Here is a 22,689-nt window from a genome sequence, read left to right as displayed (position 1 = left end):
TAACTCTCTAAATTTAACTGGGTATCTACTTTAGTTCTAATTATAAGTTTTTTAAACAGATCTTGCCTTAGCTTTCCAGGAAAATGCCTATATTTAATAACATTTCTTTATATTTGTCTGTTTTTAGGCATTCCTACATAAATGTTAGTAACGTTTTGGTTTTAAGATATATTTATCAATTCAACACCATAAATCTCAACATTTCTTACATCATCCATTGAGCGTCGATCCTTATCAACCCTTAGGGGGTGTTGGGGGGTCTAATCGCAATCGATACGAGGTCCCTGATGATGCTGACTCAATACTCGACGCTTCGCACTTACGTTACCATTATTTTTATCCATTACATAATAAGGCTCTATATTATATTTCTACACGAAAAAATTTCTTCGTTCAGCTAAGCATTTTATATTCCGAAAAATATATTCTTCATTTGCGGGATATTTTCTTCATTGTATTGATATCATGTTTTCTTGTTATTATTTAAGTTAATGTTAAGATTAATGAGTTACTAATAATACTTAAGATAGAGAGAGGTCCATAAAATGTATTGCATTGCAAATATATAGTACGTAAGTACTAATTTCTCCTCTTGTCCATTTTCTTTTTCACTTTCTGACATAAAAAAACGGATATAATGAATATGATAATGAACTGCATAGTAAAGAGATTTGCGAAGATAAAATATTATTGAATATCTACTCAGAGACTTTGAAGTTGAGAATAATTTAAATCGTGCACAACTTTTGAGTTTGAAAACTACAATTTAATTTTAAGTTATCTGGCTTTATAATCCATTGAGTAATTAATACTTTAAGATATTTCTGATCATTATTCTTAAAGTAAGTAATCTTTACTACTAGGGTACACTTTTAGTTTACAATACATATATTATGTTTTAGCTGTTTTGGTAGGTGAAACTTGTAATGTATTAACAAGTCATACACGATTTTCTTATGGAGGTTTCTTTGGTATACTTTACAAAGCTATACCTAAACTTCGTATATATAGAGTATATCGAAATATTTTATGTGCTGATTTCGTTCAACCTCGTACATAGCTTCGTGCCTATCACTTTCAGTATCGTGTTGCATATCCATTCGATATACACTATTGCGTCGTACGTTCGTGACACCGACACCCCGCACTCACACCCCATGTAGCTACACCCTTACCGAAATACATCTGCGGCTCGCTCGCGCCTGTCACCCAAATATACATCGTATGTACCGGCCTTAGGGCCTGCACGAAAATAAAACGTGTTTCTTGTCTATGGTTTAATGTGGTCATTGTGTACATAGAGGGCGCGCCCCTCGTTGTCGCCGAACAAACATGGCGGCGGCTAACGAGGTTTTTGCGCGCGGCTACCGTGAGCGATTTCGCGCCTAATTTGGACGTACGCTATGCCTCTCTTTATTTTGATTTTCACACAATTTTGGAGATTCACTTTAAAATGCAAAGTAGATATTTCCGTTTTATAGGGAACAGATAATGAATGTAAAATTTAATAGCGTGGGTCATTGATACTAAATGTGAAATTATACTAATACAATAGTATTTATAAGTAGGTTAGTGTATATCAAAAATGGCAATACTGCAGAGTCTATTGAATTCAATACTCAATATTTGAGGGGCTCCATTTCATCATAAATCCCTCGAACTTTCCAGAACATTATCTATCAACAGCTGTCGAGGCACCACCATCTATCTAATCACTAACTGAAACAAAAACAAGATATCGGAGCATGTCTAGTTTCGTTAATAAAGATGCCACCCACCGCCCGCACCACCCCGGCTTGCGGTCCGAAATAGCCCTCGGCGGCGACATTGTCCCTTGGACCATCTACTAAAACAGAACCATCTCTTGTATACATAGACGGTCGATTGTATTATCCTAATCTATTACACGAGCAATTTAGGTATCTATTGCGGGGTACTTTTTCGAAATAACGAGCATGATGATCCGAATTTTGAGACCCTGTACATAAAAAGCTGCATCTATTTTTCATTCCGTTTGTATTTAGGCGATAAATTATGTACATACTTTTAAGAATAAGAGAAGTCAATGCCAATATATTGATTAGGACTTTCTGGTGTTGAAAGCAATTATAAATCAATGTATTGATAACCAGAATATCTAAGAAAAAAATATAAGCCTACAATTCCAACAGAACACCCTATCTTTATTTGTTAACAAAAACTAACTTATAAAACGGAAGCTGTTGAAAGCATAACCAAAATAAAACGACCTGCGTATCTTGAGCATGTCTAACTAAATGTATTGGAATTAAAAAGTAAATTCGTTCACTTTAATTTGGTTGGCAACAAAAAGATTGGCAGCGGTTCGTTAAAGAGAGCATTATTCTTCCAACAAAACGTTATTAAATCTCATTTTGTCGGGATAAAGATGTTTTGAATTGTATTGTGTATTGTGCAAATGGTGCTTTAGCGCCTTTTTGCTGTATACCTTCCAGTTTTGATGTATTTTCATTATTTGGGATACAGATAGGAACGTTTTGTAGAAATATAAGTATGTATAGATTAATAGGTAATATAATAAATATTATGGACTTATATTTAAATGTGATTAAACTATTCTATTTTTGCACAAAATATTGTGTTATTTGTGAGCAAGCTCATACTGTTTCTATTCAAAAAGCTCGTGTTTCTATTTTCTGTATGGAAATTGTGTACACTTGGAAGTATTTGCGAATTATCCATCATATAGATTTTATTTATGAACCTATAAGTTCAAAGATAGATAGAAAGGTACGCAATATAAATTAGGATCGGCTGAAGAGTGATGACGATGCTGATGACGTTTACCAAGGGTGAGGCATAAACATATAGCCAATTATCTATGTCACAAAAGATTTACATTTCGCATGCACAGCATAACTTATTTATTAAGTTTTAAAAAACGTTTACATCCAGGAAACATATTGTTGCGACTGTACGTGCTCTCAAAATTTATTTCTTAAGCAGTGCTCAATTATTTATCTACATTTCCAAAATGTAGGTACTAGCCCTGATTCAGATATTCTGATTATGTCTTCATTTATGAATGTACAATATTATATAACAACCGATATACATCGTATCAAATGCGTTATTGATTAACCGTATCACTTTGCGGCATCCGCGTATTTGTCACACAATCGAACAATGAAATAGTACCGATCATTGTCGGATAGTTTCCGGACGATTAGCCCCAGACATTCATAGAAAATGGGATGAAAATGTCAAAATACAATCTCTGGTGGCAATCTAAATTCTAAACCGATCTACGAATAGAGAAAATAAAATAAACTTTAGGCGATGGACTTAAGGGCGGAAATCGTTAGCAATAAAATGCAGTGTTAGAAATATCTGCAATGGACACAATAGGATTTGTTCGTAACACTAGAACTTGTCAACGCATGCTTTTATGGCGAGCTTGTGACTGCGAAGTTGGCGAACAATGATAGCAAGGCTTTAAATCGTTTTGTAACATTAGAATTGTGCAAACAGAAATTTGTGAATTTAGTGAATTGAGCCGTTAAGGGTTATAAATGAGTAGAGTCGTACGTAAGGTGTGCAAAATATCTATAGTACATAAATATAAATTATTTTAGGTTAAAACTAAAAGTAAAGTAACTATAGAAGTATTTTTATAATAGTTTCATCTTTCATAAAGATATGTATTGGTAGATTTCATTGTTAAAATAGTTTTCAATTGACAACAATAAGGCAGTATAAATAATAATTTATAGTGCTAGGTTGCATAAGTCTAAAGAAAGATTATGCTCAAGAATTAGAACTTCCATCGTCTCTGGTAAGTGGTAACATCGCGTCGGTAAAATAAACTTAATTCATGTATTGATAGCGTTATATTTTGCTACTTCGTAATACATACCTGCAAACGCACAACTTGTAGAATACAAATGCCTCTAACATCCATACTTACTAATATTATAAATGCGAAAGTAACTCTGTCTGTCTGTCTGTTACTCAATCACGCCAAACTACTGAACCAATTTGCATGAAATTTGGTATGGAGATATTTTGATACCCGAGAAAGGACATAGGCTACCTTTTATTGCGAAATATGTACCACGGGCGAAGCCGGGGCGGACCTCTAGTAATCAATAACTCAAGAGCGGTTGATGAAGCAGTTATTATCCTTGCTTGTACTTTTCGACAAAACACAAGACTTTGACAAAAACAAGGACAATTTCCTAGAAAACTACCTACAGATATTAAACAAAAATAACATCCACTCCACAGTTTTCTAAACTTCAAAAATATAAAAGGCCGTGTCCACAAATAATTGGCCCACGACATCCACTTGCTCCGGGGGATCTTGGGATTATTCTATTTCAACAAGTCAGTCGTATTGTCATCTATTGGCCTCCATTCTTCAGTTATAGTATTAGCAATCCTTCTCTACACAAGGCAATTGAGAGGCAGTTAAAGAAACTTGTCAATTCATTTTTTGCAGGATTACTTTTTGTTGTATTTTATATCATGTTTTTGTGCTTTATTTTTATCAATTGACTAGCTATCCGCCCGCGATTTTAAGGGGATTTTAGACTTGATGCTTGCAATATGTTTTTTTATTATCGCCGCAAAAAACTGTCTGTCTGAACCGATTTTAATATAACAGAATAATAGATATTATTCCGTACAGACATTCCAAAGCACTGACGAGCAGAAAGAAAATGTATCATTGAAATAAGCATTTGAGGGAAATCTGTAATTTTGAAATTAGACACTTAAATTTTAAATTAACGAATGAACAGAATACAGATTTGAATTTTGCACCGGATTACTAGGATCTAACAAATTAATTCAAAAACTAAAACTGGAAGTAGATGGTTATTTAGACTGCAAACAAACTTGTACCAAAGAATCCTAATAGCATAACCGGAAATAATAATCGATAAATTTGTTAATTATAAAAGACAATAACCATAGAACATAAATAAATTTAAACGGATTCCATGATTAATACAAAATTTATGAGATTAATAGAGAGTAAATATTCTAATTAATGTTTGTTAACAAAAATAAAAAGTTGAATCCTCACTTTTAAATGAAATACATGTGTGTTTATTCTAAACAGGAATTTTTAAATCGTAAAATGTCACTAGTCTGATCTCTATTATAGATCCAAAATTTAATTTAGCAACACCATTGGATGTCTGATTATACAATAAAATTTACTATTAGTACTATAGTAACTACCCTTGTTAAATGCAGATTTGTATAGAAACAGATAGGGATCGATCTAAAACGGAGAGGCTTACTTTGGACACGCTGTGCGTAAAGAATCGATATAAAAGATTTGATTCATATTCATATAGAAGAAGCGTTATTATAATATATTATAACGTTATATGTATTTTATAAAATTGTAAAACTGACATGATTTAAAAGAGCAACTATGGAGTTTCTTTCCGGTTCTTCTCCGTAGATACTGCTTTCCGAATCGGTGGTAAATTTTAAAATATGTAATGACGTTTCAAAAGTGCTTCTATAAGAAGTCTAATTGAATGAATAAATGTTTGAGTTTGAGTTTGAGAAAGGCCTGGGGTACCTAGATATTTGTTTGTCCTGTCTCGTCTAGCGAAGCTAACATCAATATCATCATAATTCTTTTTAGATAAGACAATCATGTAACCAAGCCATAGTTGGGAAGTATAATCAAACTATTTCAGAACTAATAATTCAAGACGCCAAAAAAAGAAAAGTTTTTTACTGAATCATAGGTACAATACTCATGACAAAATTGTCTTCCCGTGACCACGCTCACTGCAAAGTGAGCGAAACGTCGTCGGGTTGATAATATGTATAATGAATAAATCGCGTTTAAAATCCGTTAAAGTCTTTAATTTCTAAATGTATAACACGTTAAATCAAACACAAGAAAATACAACAATACTCTAATTACTTAAAAATAATATGTAGTACCCACTCAACTATAAACAGACCGAACCTACGCTCTGCTCAAAAAGTGAAAACGCTTCAGGAAGTCGCTTTAGAAGACATTTATATGACAGAACAAATAAGTGCACAGGAAATTGAGTTGTAAAACCCTACACGTCACTCACACTCGAAAGGGCAGACCCTCATAAGTGCTTGAATTGGAGACCCTCGTGGGAGTGCTCTTGCTAATGTATGTACCTACAGATAGTTTATGTATGAAATGGATATGGCTTACGTATCTCCACCAAATGTTGTTAATTGTTAAACATATGAACATGATATGTTCTAGAATCCTGACTTAATATTGTAAATGTGAATGTGTTTGTTTGTTTGTCTTGCTCTTACGTCACAATACAGCAATTTTATGATTAAATTTTTTCGGTCTGGAGACACTTAGGACGCTAGAATACCTATAGTGATACCTTTTACTGCGTTGAAACATCTGAACCTCAAGAGAATTTCCTTTGAATACGTGGGCGAAATCGCGGGCGTAAAGCTAGTAAGGTTATAAAAGGATGATTTCTTACATTTATTATTTACTCATTATTTACTTCTGTAATTTCATCTATTATTTTAAATAAAATAAACTATTCTGTGTAATAATTAGGAAAACCATTACACACATATTAGTAAATAGACTATCTATCTACTCGATCAATTCCTTTACATAATTCTCAAATTCATTCTAGATCTTTATAAATCCTGATCTATTAATAAAATATATTCAATTATGAATCGATCAAGTGCAGCTGGTCTTACAAAAGAGCTTTCAACTTTCACGATAATAATAAACTAAAAAAAAAGCATACGAGATAGATCTCGTTTGCTTTTTTTTACTTTCTATACTATTCCTATAAAAATAATGATAATAAAAAAACATAAGCTTATCACCAAGTTAAAACTGCAGTTTGTTGATTAAAGATTGTACTACAAAATTCTTAGTAGTTAATTCCGTTTGAAGTGTCGCAGGAAAGTACATAGATGACATTTCATTACAAAAGTTTACATACTGACTTGACATGGGTCCCAAACGCCCCAGACTTACGTCAACACAGACGATAAATAGCCCACTATAAACATTTCACATACGACAAAGACATATGAAGTTGACACTAAGCGCCCGTGTGACATCCCCTTTGTGTTCCTTTTGTAATATCTTAATTCACACCCCTAGCGATTTAACTTTGACAAACAAATTTCAACGCTCTTCCGACTTTATAAAGTACACAATTCTTTGTAGACATCGCAAATGAAACTGCTTTTACGCAATAATTTCCTGAGCACTTTCGAACAAATTTGTGTTTTAAGTTTATCCATTAGGGTTGAGTTTCGACAGCCACAATGTTTTATTTATTAGGGGCGTGCGTAGTTAAAAGCTGTATCAAGCAGGCTTGTCGGTACGCTTTGTAATTAATACATAGGATAACGCCATTGATATGCCAAATTGTCAGGAGAGAACAAAGCAATTTTTCTCTGAGGGCAATGCCGACAATTGAAATGGTAATACGCCAGGGGCTATAAATGTTTGTGATACTGAGCTATCCTTTGTTGATCTCGTGTAATGAAAATTCTTGCAATAAATGGTGAGCTTATTAAGTTTTGAAATAAATTGATCAACGAGCTGAACAAAACATGCCAAAGATGTCAATATCAGCAAAAATATAATGGAATGCTGAACGTTTTGCTATATACCCTGATATAAATGTTCAATATTATCTAAAAGGAGCTAAGAATTCGATAGCAATCTTTTTTGCACGCTCCAGAATTATGGTTAGAAACGTCCCTATAAAACTATCTTATCCATCAATAAAGTTCAGTTATTGTGAGAAGGTGAAACTCATGAAGGAAAAAGGGTCGTTAATTCATGAAACTTTGCAATGTAAAGTATTAAAATAGAAAAATGAATGACATCAGCCCCCCTAGTCAAGTGGCTTTCTGTTAGCGTAGCGTTCAATAGAATAGACTACGAATGTATGAGATTGACGTAAGCTGTAGATAAACGTATCTACAGCTTACGTCAATCTCATACATTCGTAGTCTATTCTATTGAACGCTACGCTAACAGAAAGCCACTTGACTAGGGGGGCTGGTTAGAAAGTGACCGAATTAAACTCATTTTTATTTTATTCACTATTCATAAACAGAGAGATGAAGATGTTTATTTACTATTCATAATCAGAGAGATGAATGAAAATAACCTAATGGAATCAAACAGTATAATAATATATAAGACGACGTCAAATTTGCATTCTATGGAAGACTAGCTGTTAGCTGTACCTTTAGGTATTCGACGGACGTTGTCCTGTCTAGCGCGAATAGTCAAACCCACAGATCACAGAAACTAAAGGTCAAACCCGAGAAATTTAAATAGCCGTTAAGATTTCTCTTTTTACTTTAAGCGCAAATTCTTAAGTTTGACTTTTATAAGATTCTTCTCCTGACAAAAATAATTATCGAAATTAGTCCAGTTGTTCAAGCGTAATACCATGATCAAGAGAAATAGGGATTCATTTTTAAACATAGAGATTTTAATGACAGACAAAACGTGCAATGATCACGATCATATTTGAAACGATACCTTCCACACCAAAATCAACAAGATCAAAGTCAAGACACCCTAAAATCTAAATACAGGACACTTAATATTGGACGAGGAAGAAATGGGCAGTAACTAATATTACTTGCCAAGAAGGAGTTGGCGAAATATGTCCACATTATAAAATAATCTTAAGGAATTGACAAAAGACAAAATCGTTTTTTTTATTCAAGTTCAAGAGATGCCTTCAAGAATACAAAAAAGGATCATAATGGCTCCTAGGCTTCTTTCTATTGCTTTTACTAATAAGATTAAGGAAGTCGGAGATGCATGCTGCTTTATCTATATCGAAAGTATCGAAAATCCTGTTTTGACTAGGGTCGTTCATCTAAAATTCTAAACCTTATTGGAAACTTATTGTAAGCTTATGGGAAACTAGCTATGCTGCGCGGTTATTATAACTCATGTGTTATTCTGTTGGTTACTACTGTAAAGTTTCATCCAAACCCGTCAAGTAGTTTTTCGTGAAAAAGTACCAAACATCCATCCACCACAAACAAAATATTAGAAGGATTTTAATAGAGAGAATACTAGGACTCCCAAATAATTTTATTTTTTTCGTCTCTATTGTTCAGTTCCCAGCCCTTTTAGAAAAGGGACGTTGAAGTTCGTACGTGTATCTACAGAGGGCGTTGAACTTACCCTGCGCAAAGAATAAAGGGCTCCTAATAGTTTCGGATATAGGGCATAGGTGGCGCTTAAATGAAAATGTTGTTATAATTAGTTTGTAGAATAATTAAATTGAAAATATTTTTAATACCTTAGGTTTTTTGTTAGTATCATAAAATTAATTACAAATAGTGTAATTGTAAAATAACACAACACACAATGCTATACGAATAACAGAAATTATTTTATACGTTTTTATGTTGTATTCACGAACTGCAAAATAGATATTTCTTGTCATATAATGATATGATAGGCAGAAACAAAAAAATTTGACTAGGTACATGAATTACGTTCTTAATATTAGGTATAGAAACCGATTTTTATCACGTTTACATTCGATTTGTGAATGTAATAACTTCATAAATCACGGACAATCAATGCGCATCAGGCGAACATTTCATTCGAAAATTTACGACCAAAAATGAGACAATTTTTTAAAAAACAAAGAATTATTCAAAGCAAATTCTACGAGTCACGAATGTACAAAGCGCCCATCACATTAATAGATTGACGTGCTCAAAACTGTTAAATTTCCATTCTAAATGTGATCAAGAAAAAACCATTTGCTTTTAAAAGAAATATGGTTTTATACCTATTAGGGTTGTAAAACGAATCGCGGGGAATACAAACACTGCTTAATGAGTTGTAATAAATAAAATAAAATACAGATAACGTTAAGTTAAATTTATAGCAAGAGTGAGCACTGCACATAAATAAGTAAAATTGTTGTTAACTACGGGAAATTTTATGCTTACCTAGAACTAACCTCTAGTAAAGGTTCTAGATTAATTTACTAGATTATTTAGTGTTACAATCATCAGCTAATTTATATTCCCACGGGTGTAGTTAGATGTATATGAAGATAGAAGATAGAAGTAAGATGATATGGGAATATTTTATGGAACAATTTCACTTTTTTTTTGTAATGCGTCCTATGTCACTCAGGAATAATTATTAACCTTTATTCGTGTGAATTTTCGAGTATATCCATAACGTGTTTACTCAGAAAGAAAGTGATTTTTTTATTTCTGTTTGACTGGACTTCATAGAAACTGCTATAAAGCCATGAATTAGAAATACGATAACTATGCCAGCTTCATCTACGAAAGACAAAAAAACAGGCAATGCGTAGTCTGTTTCGTTGAAAATGTTTACTGTTACCTACATACTGTTTTGGATGCGCCTCGAGTTTAAGGTGATGAATTAATTTTTCTAACATTTACGGCCCTTTTCAAACCTTCGTAATTTTTATATTATTAAAGTTGTCGTGATGAAAATTCTTGACAAGAAAGTTCAATAGTAACACAATACGTCTACCGTTTTAGAAACATGATTCGATGATATTTTCTCGATAGAAAAAAAATACAAAGTTCTCATTGTTATTTTTTTTTAATCTCTGGCATCTTCAAAATAACAAATGTAAAGTTACGACTTTTTGGATATTAACTATAAAATATACAACCTATACGTCTACCGTGTTAGAATTTTGAAATATGCGATGGTTTTGAAATAAACAAGAAATACTTGAAATTAGCGCGCGACCAAGCCAATATAGCGAGAGCTGCCCTGTACCTTCCTACCCCGATCGCTGCACGAGTCATTCCCGCTACGTCCGTCACACGGGGAACTTGTGTCGCTTGCGCAATCCTAAAAAAGGGTGACAACACGATAAGACAAAATGAGACAAATGGGGACAATAAAGAAAATAAGAAGAAGAAACATAAAGGTTGGAGGAAAAAGAATGCTTACAATTGGAACAAATTAATGAAGTAAGTTGGTTTTATTTTAAATTTGATGATAATTGTATTATAGACGATGTTTGATATGTACCCCTGTTTTAAGTACATAACGAATGTGTAAGATTTTTTCATTTATAGCATAAATAATCTTTTCAGAAATCTGGAATCCAGAAGGAAAATAAACCCACTGATTGTTCACAATGTGAACCCACTCCTTCGTAAGTACCTTTATTCAGTCAAAAATGTATGTTATCAACGCTCTACTGGTTTTATCGCATGATTCCATTTTTAGCAAAAAGCAACAAAGTGCAAAGAAATAAAAAATCATGGTGAACTTAGTGGAAGTATGGTGGACGTAATATGGAACAGGAGCTCATTGGAGTAGTATTATATTTAAAAAAAATACGAAAAAATTTCAAGAATTACATTTCTTAGTAGGTGGTAGATAAGTATGTTGTATAAAGAATTTGATGTTGATATTTATTTCATTTATACTTACTACACCTGTGCGGAAAATTGCTTAGTAATAAAACAGGATTATATTCATATTTACATAGTAATGTGAGTTTTCATTTGGAAAAATTTTGTGTAAGTATATTAAATTGAGTTCCTGGGTGATCTGGAAACACAATTGGGCCCGGAAGATGGCGCTGCAGTCACTCCTCCTATTGACATGAACCGATTTGGATGAATATTTGTGTGCACATTTCATTGTTGTGGGATGATTGGTTGATTCGCTTTCACATTAGCTAATATTATGTATTTTTGTTGTTAGAAAGTAAACTTAATTTAATGTTTATTATTGGTATAAATAAGCCAGTGTTCGTCTCACATTGCTGTACCTGCCTACCTACCCTACCAGGGCCTAACTTTGTTCTGGCTATTTTATTTTGATTATTTGTAATGAATAATTACAATTATAATATAGTGCAAAAAATAAATACATGCGTCAATATATTTTGTGTTCTTTTTTAAACAATTTTTTTATTTAAAAAAATATCATTCCGACCGCGGCTTTGCCCGCGTGGAATTAGATTATATCGTGAATCCTGTCTTATCCCACAGAAGTGTTCAGTTCGGATAAAAAGTATCCTATGTGTAAATCCAGGCAATTAGCTATATTTTATCAAAATTGGTAATGTAGTCTTGACGTGATTAAGTAACAACTAACAAAAAAATATACAAATTAACATCCAAAGTTTCGCATCAGTTTTACTGTATTAGTGATATCTTCCACTCTTGACTTTGACTGAGAAGAATTAGGGTTTATAACTTCTTTCAGAAATATTACCTTTCATTTCTGGGCATGATGTAATATCTACGTCAGCATCAAATTCTATCTAAATCCATTCAGTAGTCCGCGTTATTGAGTACCATTTCATTTTTTCAGAGTAACAATATTTTTTGTTATTTTAAAGATTATTTATAACCTGTATTATTTTGTAATAAAATAAACATTACGAAATAATAATAATTATTAATAATGTCTAAGTAGTTGTTAAAAAGAAGATTATTTGTTTATAAGCAAGAAAATAAAACCAATAAATCAACAATTAAATAGTATATGTATAACAATATTATATCTGTATGACGACTCCATACATGTTTGTCCCGAGTCGGCTAGCGGCAGCGCGGCGAGTTTGCAAGAATAACATCGCGCACACCCGCGTTCGCGATAGCGAACTGTTAGACTCCGCCCGCCAAGCAGTGGATTTTTTTTTGTGTATCGTCTTAATTTTTTTCTGTACTTTCGTGCAAAAAATGTACCATAGGATATGAACAATTTATTTTGGATCGTATCATCCTAATAGCATCTTATATAGTGTGTTCCTATAATTTCAATTATTTTCAAGTTTATCTTCACTCCTTATAACGCTTTGTTAACGTTTTCATCATCTCTATCATTAACAGTTTTTATTCCGTCTAGTGTCCTGACATCATTTTAAACAATCAATAAGATACGAGTTTAAAACAGTTTTATCGCTATCAAACCATTACCAAACTGCTCACCTAGCGTCTCGATAGAACACCCCAAAAGCGCGGAAGCAGTCGCAAAGCATGATCACTATGGCATAAATTTGTATGCAAATGAGTGGAAGAGCTTGCGGCAATAATCGGCCGGGGGCGTCATAAATAACGTTTACGATTCGACGACATCGGCGGCAACCCTTGCTGGGTAAATTAACGCGACGCGGGTGGTACCTCCGCTGTGATAAAATAAGGCACCGCCGCATAAAGTATTGTTTATACCCGCGGATATAAAATCTGAATATCGGATCAACGATCGTGACTAACCGCCGATATACAGATACTACGATCGTCAGGAATTAGAACAGCATTGCGGGATGCTCGGTTATCAGCCTTATGCACGGTACATGCTCTTATTTTAAAAACATGGCACAACACGGTTGAGACACGATACGGAGGTTGTTACGTTCCGAGTAACAGATCATTTTCGAATTACTTTTTGGTATTTAAATTGAGCTTTAACGTTTGCAGTATTTAATTTAGTGCACACATTAGCTGAGCCAAGAAACATCGGGTCTATAATAAAATATTTAAACGATGTGACAAAGCTGCCGAAAGTCGCACAAAATCAGGATTGTAATTCAATTTAGAAAAGGGTTGTCAGCTACGCGGAAAGGAAAAATGCGGGAAGTGAAGGGAGACTCAGGGGAGAGTTCGAGTCACAGGGGCGATATGTCAAGCCTGTACGGTGTTTCGGGTTTGGATAATTGATGCGTTTTAAATTACAAGGCGACGTAAAAGAAAATATATTCGGGAAAAATGCATAGAAACTAAAGTTCCAAAGCAAAATTTTCCCTTACGTATATATAGGTAGTATTTTGAATTCCAGCGTCACTAACAAACAATTAACACAATACCTACCTTAAAATATAACGATATGAAACAAACAATGACAAGTAGTAGGTATTGAAACCGTACAGTGTTTTAAAGAAGATTTGTTGTCTACAAATAAAGTACTTAATCTCGGCAAGTAATTATTTCTTCATACAAAGTGTTTTTATGTTTAAATTTTATTATTGGACTTAGAAGCCATATACAAATGTCTTAATTAACTAATGAAACCGTAATGAAACGTAAAAATGCAATGTGTGTAGTAGGTATAGCATGCAAAACTGTTTTGTTTTGGGTAAAATTGTGCTGGATAGCACTATTAGACTATGCTATTAGTCAACTTTATCTAATTCCACCGCAAAATGTTCATGTTAGAAAATATTTCGTGATTCACATTAGTCAAAACTTAATTCCGAAATACCGTGATTGAGGCGTCATCTTTTTTGACGTGAACAAAATTGGGCGACAAAAGTTCCCTAACAAAAAAGTTTCCGTGCAAGACACATGTCAGATGCAAATGGTTTTATAGCTTTAGGTTCTCACCAGTCTTATAAAGATTCTTTTTCTTCTGTTTCATTGTTTTATGTCCAATTCGTATGAAAACAAACACCATTAAGCATTGCTGTATTGTCTATTGTAGGACGTAGGTCAAAGATTTCAAAAACAATCTATGTTTAATCTGCACCTTTAGGAATTTATTACCATTTAATAAGGTCATTAATCTAGGAACTTTTGCCCCGCTGACAAGTCTACTTTATGGAGAAGAAATTAAGAGGCAACTTGCACAATTACAATTTTGCATGAGTAATTTCGGCCGAATTTTTAAAGCTGTAAAAATGCAGTACAATTAAATCATTTACTAATCAGTATTTTTTACACAAATAGCACGTGCCACATGTTTTTTTATGTTTGTTTGTTTTCTAGACCTTATCAGTAACGTTGCAGCTACTCTTATTTTCAGTATCAAGACCAAGGTCCTCTTTATTTGTTTGTGTTTATCAAAAAATATTTGCGTACTTTCAAATTGTAATTAAAACTTCCTTCTTAATTTCCGCCTTACTCAAAACAATTCGGTGTATTTGTAGTCCTTCACTGACATTGATCAATTTATGAGTTTCCGATAGCAATGAGTTGTGATGTAAAAGAGTTTATCGAGTTACGAGAAGTTCGCTCGTGTCGAAATATTATAACCGTTCATATTCAAGGCTTCGAGTGCCCAAGTTTCGGTGTAAAACTGTATCAACTTTTCGAACAGTTCAATTGCAAAATAGGGAAGGTGAATTTTGTATAAACATTCGATTTTGGCCAATGTTTATAAAACATGGATGGGAAATAGATTTCCTCATTTTGTTTGGTTTCCCTTGTGAAGTTTGGGAAATCATAATTATTAGGTAAGTAGGTATTTATTGTTTATGAAGTTTGTAAAAAACTTTATAAAACAGTTTGAATGATTACTTTGTCATACTTTTTTTGGAAAACAGCAAATAGCTGATCTAAAAAATACCTACCCTATTTCATTTATTATTTTATTACTTAATGTTGTTGTATAAAGGTTCTAGTTTAACGACTGATACAAGTACAATTTAGAAGCACATTGCATGTATGCTATCAAAATATTAGTAGGTACACAAAACACTACTTATTGAACTCTACATCACGTAGGTATACCAAGAAAATGATTTCACAAATTGAGTTACAATAAAAAATCATGTCAAATATCGGCAATCCTATGCAAATGCCATTGCATGCAACAACTGCATTTACTAGAGCGCAAATTTCATGTAGGCCCGTCGCGATATTTGCGCGACAGTTGCACGACAGTTGCCAATGATTTATTCGACTTGTTGGCGTGGATAGGACGACACGCTACCACTTGTGATCAATTGACGCATTTCATAATGTTATACGTGTTTTCGGGTTTGACGATAAAGAAGGAAAGTAGCTTTTTTACATATTTAGATTTTATTGATAGATTTGTTATTACATATTTAGAATTTGTGTGTAGAGAATGAATTCAATTTTGCCTTACTAACAATGTAGAACTAATTAAATAAGGTTCTGTTAAAGAAGACAAAAAAATTGAACTGCAGCCTAACTTGCATTATCATTAAAACTTAAGACGAAAAAAAATATACCGACTGAATTGAAAGTCAGAAAAGTCTAAAGTCTAAAATAGATGCCAAAACTAAATATCGGAAAGTGCCAACACATAATTTTCTTTACATGAATCACTAATATTTAAAACTTGTTAGATATCAAAACATAGAAATACAGATAAGTAGAGGTAAAAAAATGCCACCCTGAGAAAACTATAATTGAATGAATCTCTAAAATTAAAATGGTCACTCAATGTTGTTTTTATAAATTATTTTATAATTATTTGTTTATGTGAGCGATTGTTACCCATTTTGTAAATAATGTTATATACTTAAATCTAGTAACCATACTAATTACTAACAACTCTCCACAACTTTACCAGGGATGAAAAGAGAGATAAAAAAATATCCTTTAAACACATATTGGAAGAAGTATCAATAGTATAAAAAATTGATGACTTCTTTAATCAAAGATTTTCTTACTTTCAAAACCAAATATTTTAAAAACTCACAAAGTTAAAACAATAAATAAAAAGTTGAATATCACTAGAAAAGAAATTAATCCGTCAGTCCTCGGATCACAGACACAATAGAAAATCTATTGTGTCTCGGCCCGATCGGGCCGCTCGGTGGTCAATGGGTTAAGGCAATAAGGGCATTTTGAATTTTTAGTTATTTAGTCATAGATTGATAATTTTTCTAAAAAGAATTTTAATAATAATCATCATTTCATTATATTACATTACTTACATAAAACACTTGCCTCTTTTATGTTTCTGTGCGGCCAACGATGCACACAGTAGCGCCAATGTCTTCCCCGATCCAGTCGGACTTTCCAACAAACAATTCTGACTTTTGTTGATTGCTTTTATTACCTATGCAAAAGAAATTATTTATCTGTTACTAAACTTTAACAAAAATCAGTTAGGTTTTAAACTTTTTATAGGTGAAATTATTGTAACATGAAATTTAGTTTTTTATGTACCTATCTAATATATTTAGACTTATGATATTATAAATCTTGTAGCTAATATTTAATGGACACCATATCATATCAATGGACACTTGCAGTTTCTGTGCACTAAAGTCTTATTACAAAAAGTTTGCTTATCAACTTTTTATTTTGATAAAGATCTCCGGCCAAAATTCACTCAGCACATCCTAAGAATAGCCATAAATGTGACAAATAAATATTGTGTACTTAAAAAATAGTAAGGATAATTTTGGAATAGTTATTCATAGCAACTATATATTTATTAGTAAAAATAAGTAAAATATTATTTCTAAAAGTCTGAAAGTTTAAACGGTATTTCTTTAGAAATTTGCGGCACGAATTAAGGGGGGGGAGGGGAGGGAAAGGGAGGGGGGAGGTAAGGAGAGACCCCCTATAAAGTGGGGGGGTGCGGAAACCCCCCCTTCTATTTTTTTTTTATTTTTTTTTGAGATTATATTTATACTAGCTTTCCGCCCGCGGCTTCGCCCGCTTCGTCTAAAACATAATAAATTATATACTAAAACCTTCCTCTTGAATCACTCTATCTATTAAAAAAACCGCATCAAAATCCGTTGCATAGTTTTAAAGATTTAAGCATACATAGGGACATAGGGACAGAGAAAGCGACTTTGTTTTATACCATGTATGTAGTGATGTAGTTAGAAATGTATTGAATATTATGGGCTTTCTTGACTGCTCCGGCGCTGCAGAACGTGGCGCTTGCCCCCGTGTACCTCGTTGCAGGCAGGAGTCTTCACTCGCCTTCGTAGCTTCGGCTTTTTGGTCGCCTTTGGCGACCAGCCTCAGCCACTATGGCTCGCTTGACTCTGCCTGCTCCTCAGCACACGCGGGCGCCACGCTCCTCCGCGCCTCCGACTTTTTTAATACACTCTAGTGTATGACAGACAAGTACCACGTGGAATCGGGGTGGACAGATTCGGTTCTGTGATTAACAATTTGTGTGCAATATACATACAATAAAAACATTTTTTTTAATAATTATTTATTCAAATCTTGTATACATGTTTGATACAATTTACAATGGCAATGAATGGATCCATTTTATTTTTTCCACCGAGAGTCTCCACATATTCTATAATATTTTCACCGAAGTTTGCTGGGTGGTTATAGTTATCTTTTTTTAAAAATCTTTTTACATCATGCCACTGGGACTCAAATGGGTCAGGGGCAACAAATAGGTTGTCTGGGTCTGAGTGATTAACTTTTTTATGAGCATATCCATATCCCCAAACAATCATATACTCGCCAATAATCCATATGAATTGTTGTCCACTCAGCAACATGCTTTTGAATGAACTATGGTTTTTAATATGTACATTAAGACATTTGTTATCTCTTTCAAACACAATTCTTGTAGTTTTGTCAATGTAACTCAAACAATTTTGAACATAATCTCGAAAATTAAAAAAAAAGATTTCTCTGTAATTACACGTTTCCTCACGAAAAGCCGCTAATGTATGTTTCGGGGCATCATTATCGATCGATAAAAATTAAAATCGCGCCGAAATTCGTGCCGCACGTTTCTAAAGTCAACCCGTTTAAACTTGTATTTTGGTTATATTATTACTTACCATTGACATTAAAGCAATTTGACTTCCATATGGATTCACTGGCAAGTTAACTTTCACACCCCCAATCATTTTATCAACTCCAGGTTCACTTGGTGTAGTTAATAACGCTTTGTACTTTTGGTTAGAAGTGATATTTCTCACTGGTGGTTTTTCAGTAGAGAACGGATTCTCCATGTCCATTTTTTTAGGCGAGGCATTCGGACCATGAGACATTTTAAATATTAAAAATCAAATCACATCCGAATGACCCTGAATTTTTAAAATTTTTACCGCTTTTTTTCTTGTTCTTAAAGAAAGCTGTTTAGGCTTAATAGTTAACTTGGATTTTATTATAAATATGCCACTTTTGCACTTGTGAATTCATTCACTTTAAATAATGGTTTAATTTGAAATTAACTAAGTAAATACATTTATTTAAATGTTTTATATTACAATAACATTAACGTTTATACAATGACATATTGAATAGTGACATTGACAAGTTCAAAGTTGAGCTTTGACAGCGACAATAAACGTTCAAAAACTTTTAAACGAAAATAAATAAAAAGTAATGAGTATCGATTTCATTTTAATTCGACAATTTGTGATAATTATATGATTTTGCTGCATTTTAATTTACACTGTTATAATTTCATCAAATAAACGTTTTTCAAAATATAAATTCAAGCAGCTGCTTTGCGTTGTTATCTTGAAATGTAGGTATCTGAAAAATAATTTTAGCGGTTCATATTCGGTTCATATAATTACTTTCAAAGTGGATTAATATATAATTTATTCCTAAAAAATGTAATTTTGCCATCAGGTACAATAATTGTTTCCCTAGGTAAAATTATCAATTAATTCCAAGTAAGTACTTAATTTTTACAAAAATATATAAAGTTTGTTTGATTGCTTCTTTGGTTAAACTCATCATCGTAATCTCAGAAACGAATAAGTAGAAGGTTAGGTTAGCGGCTCGGGCAGTCCATGTATCGAGGAATGCTTTATATGCTTTATAATAATAAACCGCACGATTCATGGTACCCATCTATTACCCCAATCTACAGACTACAAGTAGAACAATTAGAATTTAAATGTATCTACCTAAACCGCGAAGGGCCTTGATAGGCCTCTAAGAGCTAATAATTCATAGGTAAATTTTATATTTATTGTTAAAAAAAATGTTCACCTATCACCACTTATAGTGAAGACTTCAATTTTCTACTAACTTTTCTTTTTGTATTTTGATGACTTCAGTTCCTCATCTTCAGTTTCACTTTTCAGATTAAATTTATTAAGCATATTTAATATTTAATATTAAATCCTATTAAATCGTAGAAACTTCATTGTCTTGGTGGTGTGGTAAACATGAATGAAAAAAGGGATAAAGCCACTGCCCAACCTAGCCAACACATCTTATTTTTGTTGGATTTTACTTTTTTTGCAATTTTTTTGTGTGATGTGTGATTTTTTTTTACGTGATTTCTTCGTTGATTTTTTTGACAATGTCTTGTAATTGTCATATTATTATGTTTTTTAAATTATAGTAAAATACAAGGTAAAATAACGATGTGAGTGGATGTGATACCTGCTGTGGATACCTGCCTATTACCTATCTTGTGAAATTATAACTTAACCAAATTTTACCTTAACCTCTCTAAATACAAAGTTAATTTTAGCGCGAGATCCGCGAGAAATGTTTTATTACTTTACTCACCATTTAACGTTTTATATTAGAAAATGCCTGGCTGCTGCGTTATAGTTGCATCGCATAACCCCGCCAAATTTTGGCGCCATTACACGAGTGAATTGTCAACGGAAGTTATGGCGCGTTATAATTTGGTTTATAACCCGACACTACGCCGTTTAGGCAGAGCAATTAGTAAATGACGTTGATATTCGGTGATATTCATGTGTGATATTTATTATTTATTTCAATTTAGGTAATAAAAGTTGTACTAAAATAAAGCGTATACGTTGTGGGTCATTCAAAATGCTGAAACTTTTCAAAACGCTGAAACTTAAAATAGGTACTGATAGAGATTAGAGTACTAGGCACTAGCTGTTATATAACTTATTATATATATAACTATATATAACTTAATAATTATTCGTAAAAGTAAAGCTGGAGACCCTCGCATTTTATTCTTGAGCCTGCCTGGATAAAAAGCAAATTACTTGCAAGTACCTAAATATATTTTTGTCAAGTATGTACCTATTTTTTTAAATTTTAAATATCGAAACGTTTTATGAGCAAGAAACGGAAACCAATAGAATGCAATTTCCAAACAACTTTACATTTGATACTTCTCGATTGAATGGCAATTTACTTGAAATTTAAGGAGCATCCACTATAATCAATATAATCCTCCTATAATCTAAGATTACTTTGGTGACACAGTGACACAACTGTATCATATTATGTTTTACTTGCCTTACCATTTTAGAAAATAAATAGATATTTCATTCGTTAATTGTAGACAGGTTGTGTATTTATATCAAACAGTGCATCAACTAATCGAATCAAAATGTTTTCAGGAAAAAAAATACAGGAAAAATTAATAAATATTAAATAAGTAACTAGGTACATACCTACTCAACGATTTAATTGCTTTGAAGTAATGAAGTATTTATGTCAAGACGGGAAAGTAACTCAAGGTCCATAATATTATTGGATTGAAAAAAAAGTTTCGTAGACGAATTGTTTTTAAAATTGAGTCCAAAAACGTTATGAAAACCTCAGTTGTAGTTGATTCACGAGCGAAATGTATTTTGGTAATTACTTAATTTAATTATAGAGCTGCTAAAGCGTTGTCAAAGCTTTCATATTATGCGTTATGCAGTATTTAAGGGTGCTGTTGACACCCTATTTTTCGGGCCATTCAACAGTTTATGTGAGCCTTTAATACGATTCAAACAAATTGGTGTATGTCATAAATTACAGAGTAAGACGCAGCCCTTGCTCCCCTACGTTGTCTGCGAAATTGTTAGTTGTAACACGTTTACTGCGGACAAAAAGTAAAAAGAGATCGTTTGTTCTACACGCGCTCTATAATGTTTCATTTTTTCTTGGATAAGTAGGTAAAATTTTGCTCAACAGATTGCCACTCCCATTGAAATAAATCACACTATGATAACCATTACTTATTACATTTTACTATAATCATGATCATTAAATCATTCGATGTGTTCTAACTAATTTTCATGTGTATTTCTCATCCTCCTCACTGTTCCTATACATTGGCATTTCATATACCTATGTATTTATATATGAAGATGCAATTGAAGTTCTAACAGTTAACCGATATCCAGAACTAATCAATTTTGGACTGTATTCCGAAGTCGCAAGTAGGTAAGCCGCAAAAGGCCATCGGTATCTGAGGAAGTTTCTAGCTAATTTAATGGGAAAACTTGTATCGTAGTCAATTTATACGGCATTATCTGGGGTTGGCGCGGAATGCGATCGGTCAATAGGCCTTAGATTGATATCTATAGAGTAAATGTGTTTGTTGCTGTTTGGAGACATTTTATTGCAATCGTCACTTGGTCGCGACGAATTGTTAACTTCGCCATTTTCCGACCTCCAGATTGCTGATAAGATATACGAGCACAATTAAAGAGGCTTATTAAGTGACGTCAAAGTTTTATTGAGTTTCCTATCTGATAACTATGAATCGGATAGGCGCTTGGCAATGTGTTTCTTGGTGCATTAATATGTAATTCTAAGTTATTATAGTCCATATTCTTTCAGATTCATTATAGTGGATCAAATTGTATTTGAGGTGAGTAGGTACACTTGTATTTGTAGTGAAATAGGTAACAGGTACAGGTATGCTATGGAAGTACATTTGTAAAATGGAGCTACATCTGCCAACAAACTGTTTTACAGTTTGGCAGAGTATTGTGATAATATGTATAATGTATATGTGTCTTTAAATAAAAAATTAATGTAATTATTTAACTAATATTTTTTATATTAATTTACTATACTTAATGGGGATTTATATGAAAAAGTTTTTGATAACATTTTTGAGCTTTATTTCTAAGGACTTAACTACGTGTAGGTGCATGTCTACAAAGCTGCTTACTTATATAAAATTTGCCGTGTGTAACCCTTTAATAAACCTATCTATTAATCACAAGGTTAGGTACAAGACATTTTTCAATGTATAAAATCAATTCCCTGCATTTTTAAACG

The 22,689-nt window shown here is 32.9% G+C and overlaps 2 protein-coding genes and 1 long non-coding RNA gene across 3 annotated transcripts in view; 1 reads left to right on the top strand and 2 right to left on the bottom strand.

Annotated features, from left to right (window-relative positions):
* The window catches only part of LOC149899011 (Fanconi anemia group J protein homolog), a 52,924-nt gene extending 33,973 nt beyond the window's left edge, over positions 1–18,951 (bottom strand). Inside the window, exons 1-2 of the mRNA XM_090114100.1 lie at positions 18,513–18,951; positions 16,690–16,801 (exon numbers count right to left, since the gene is read on the bottom strand). Of these exons, the coding sequence (XP_089970226.1) occupies positions 16,690–16,801; positions 18,513–18,725 (325 nt within the window). The 5' untranslated portion in view covers positions 18,726–18,951. The remainder of the gene's footprint in view (positions 1–16,689; positions 16,802–18,512) is intronic.
* The window catches only part of LOC149899010 (uncharacterized), a 156,612-nt gene that overhangs the window by 129,500 nt on the left and 4,423 nt on the right, over positions 1–22,689 (bottom strand). The window lies entirely within an intron of this gene.
* On the top strand, positions 1,333–11,897 carry LOC149899012 (uncharacterized). Its single transcript, XM_090114595.1, has 4 exons — positions 1,333–1,369; positions 10,788–11,001; positions 11,128–11,189; positions 11,264–11,897. The coding sequence occupies exons 1-4, from the start codon at positions 1,333–1,335 to the stop codon at positions 11,302–11,304; spliced, it is 354 nt and encodes a 117-aa protein (XP_089970721.1). The 3' UTR covers positions 11,305–11,897.

Source organism: Colias eurytheme, chromosome 21, assembly GCF_061535395.1.
Source record: "Colias eurytheme isolate Ceu_HAF_F1 chromosome 21, ilColEury1 Martin Lab GWU primary, whole genome shotgun sequence".
Classification (NCBI taxonomy): Eukaryota; Metazoa; Arthropoda; class Insecta; order Lepidoptera; family Pieridae; genus Colias; species Colias eurytheme.
This window is presented reverse-complemented; position numbering and strand designations above follow the sequence as displayed.

Bases quoted from the DNA above. Each gene is read 5' to 3' on its own strand.
- LOC149899012 (XM_090114595.1), top strand. From the start codon at position 1,333: ATGGCGGCGGCTAACGAGGTTTTTGCGCGCGGCTACC. The intron at 1,370-10,787 runs GTGAGCGATTTC...AAGCCAATATAG, and splicing joins GGTTTTTGCGCGCGGCTACC to CGAGAGCTGCCCTGTACCTT. The intron at 11,002-11,127 runs GTAAGTTGGTTT...TAATCTTTTCAG, and splicing joins AATTGGAACAAATTAATGAA to AAATCTGGAATCCAGAAGGA.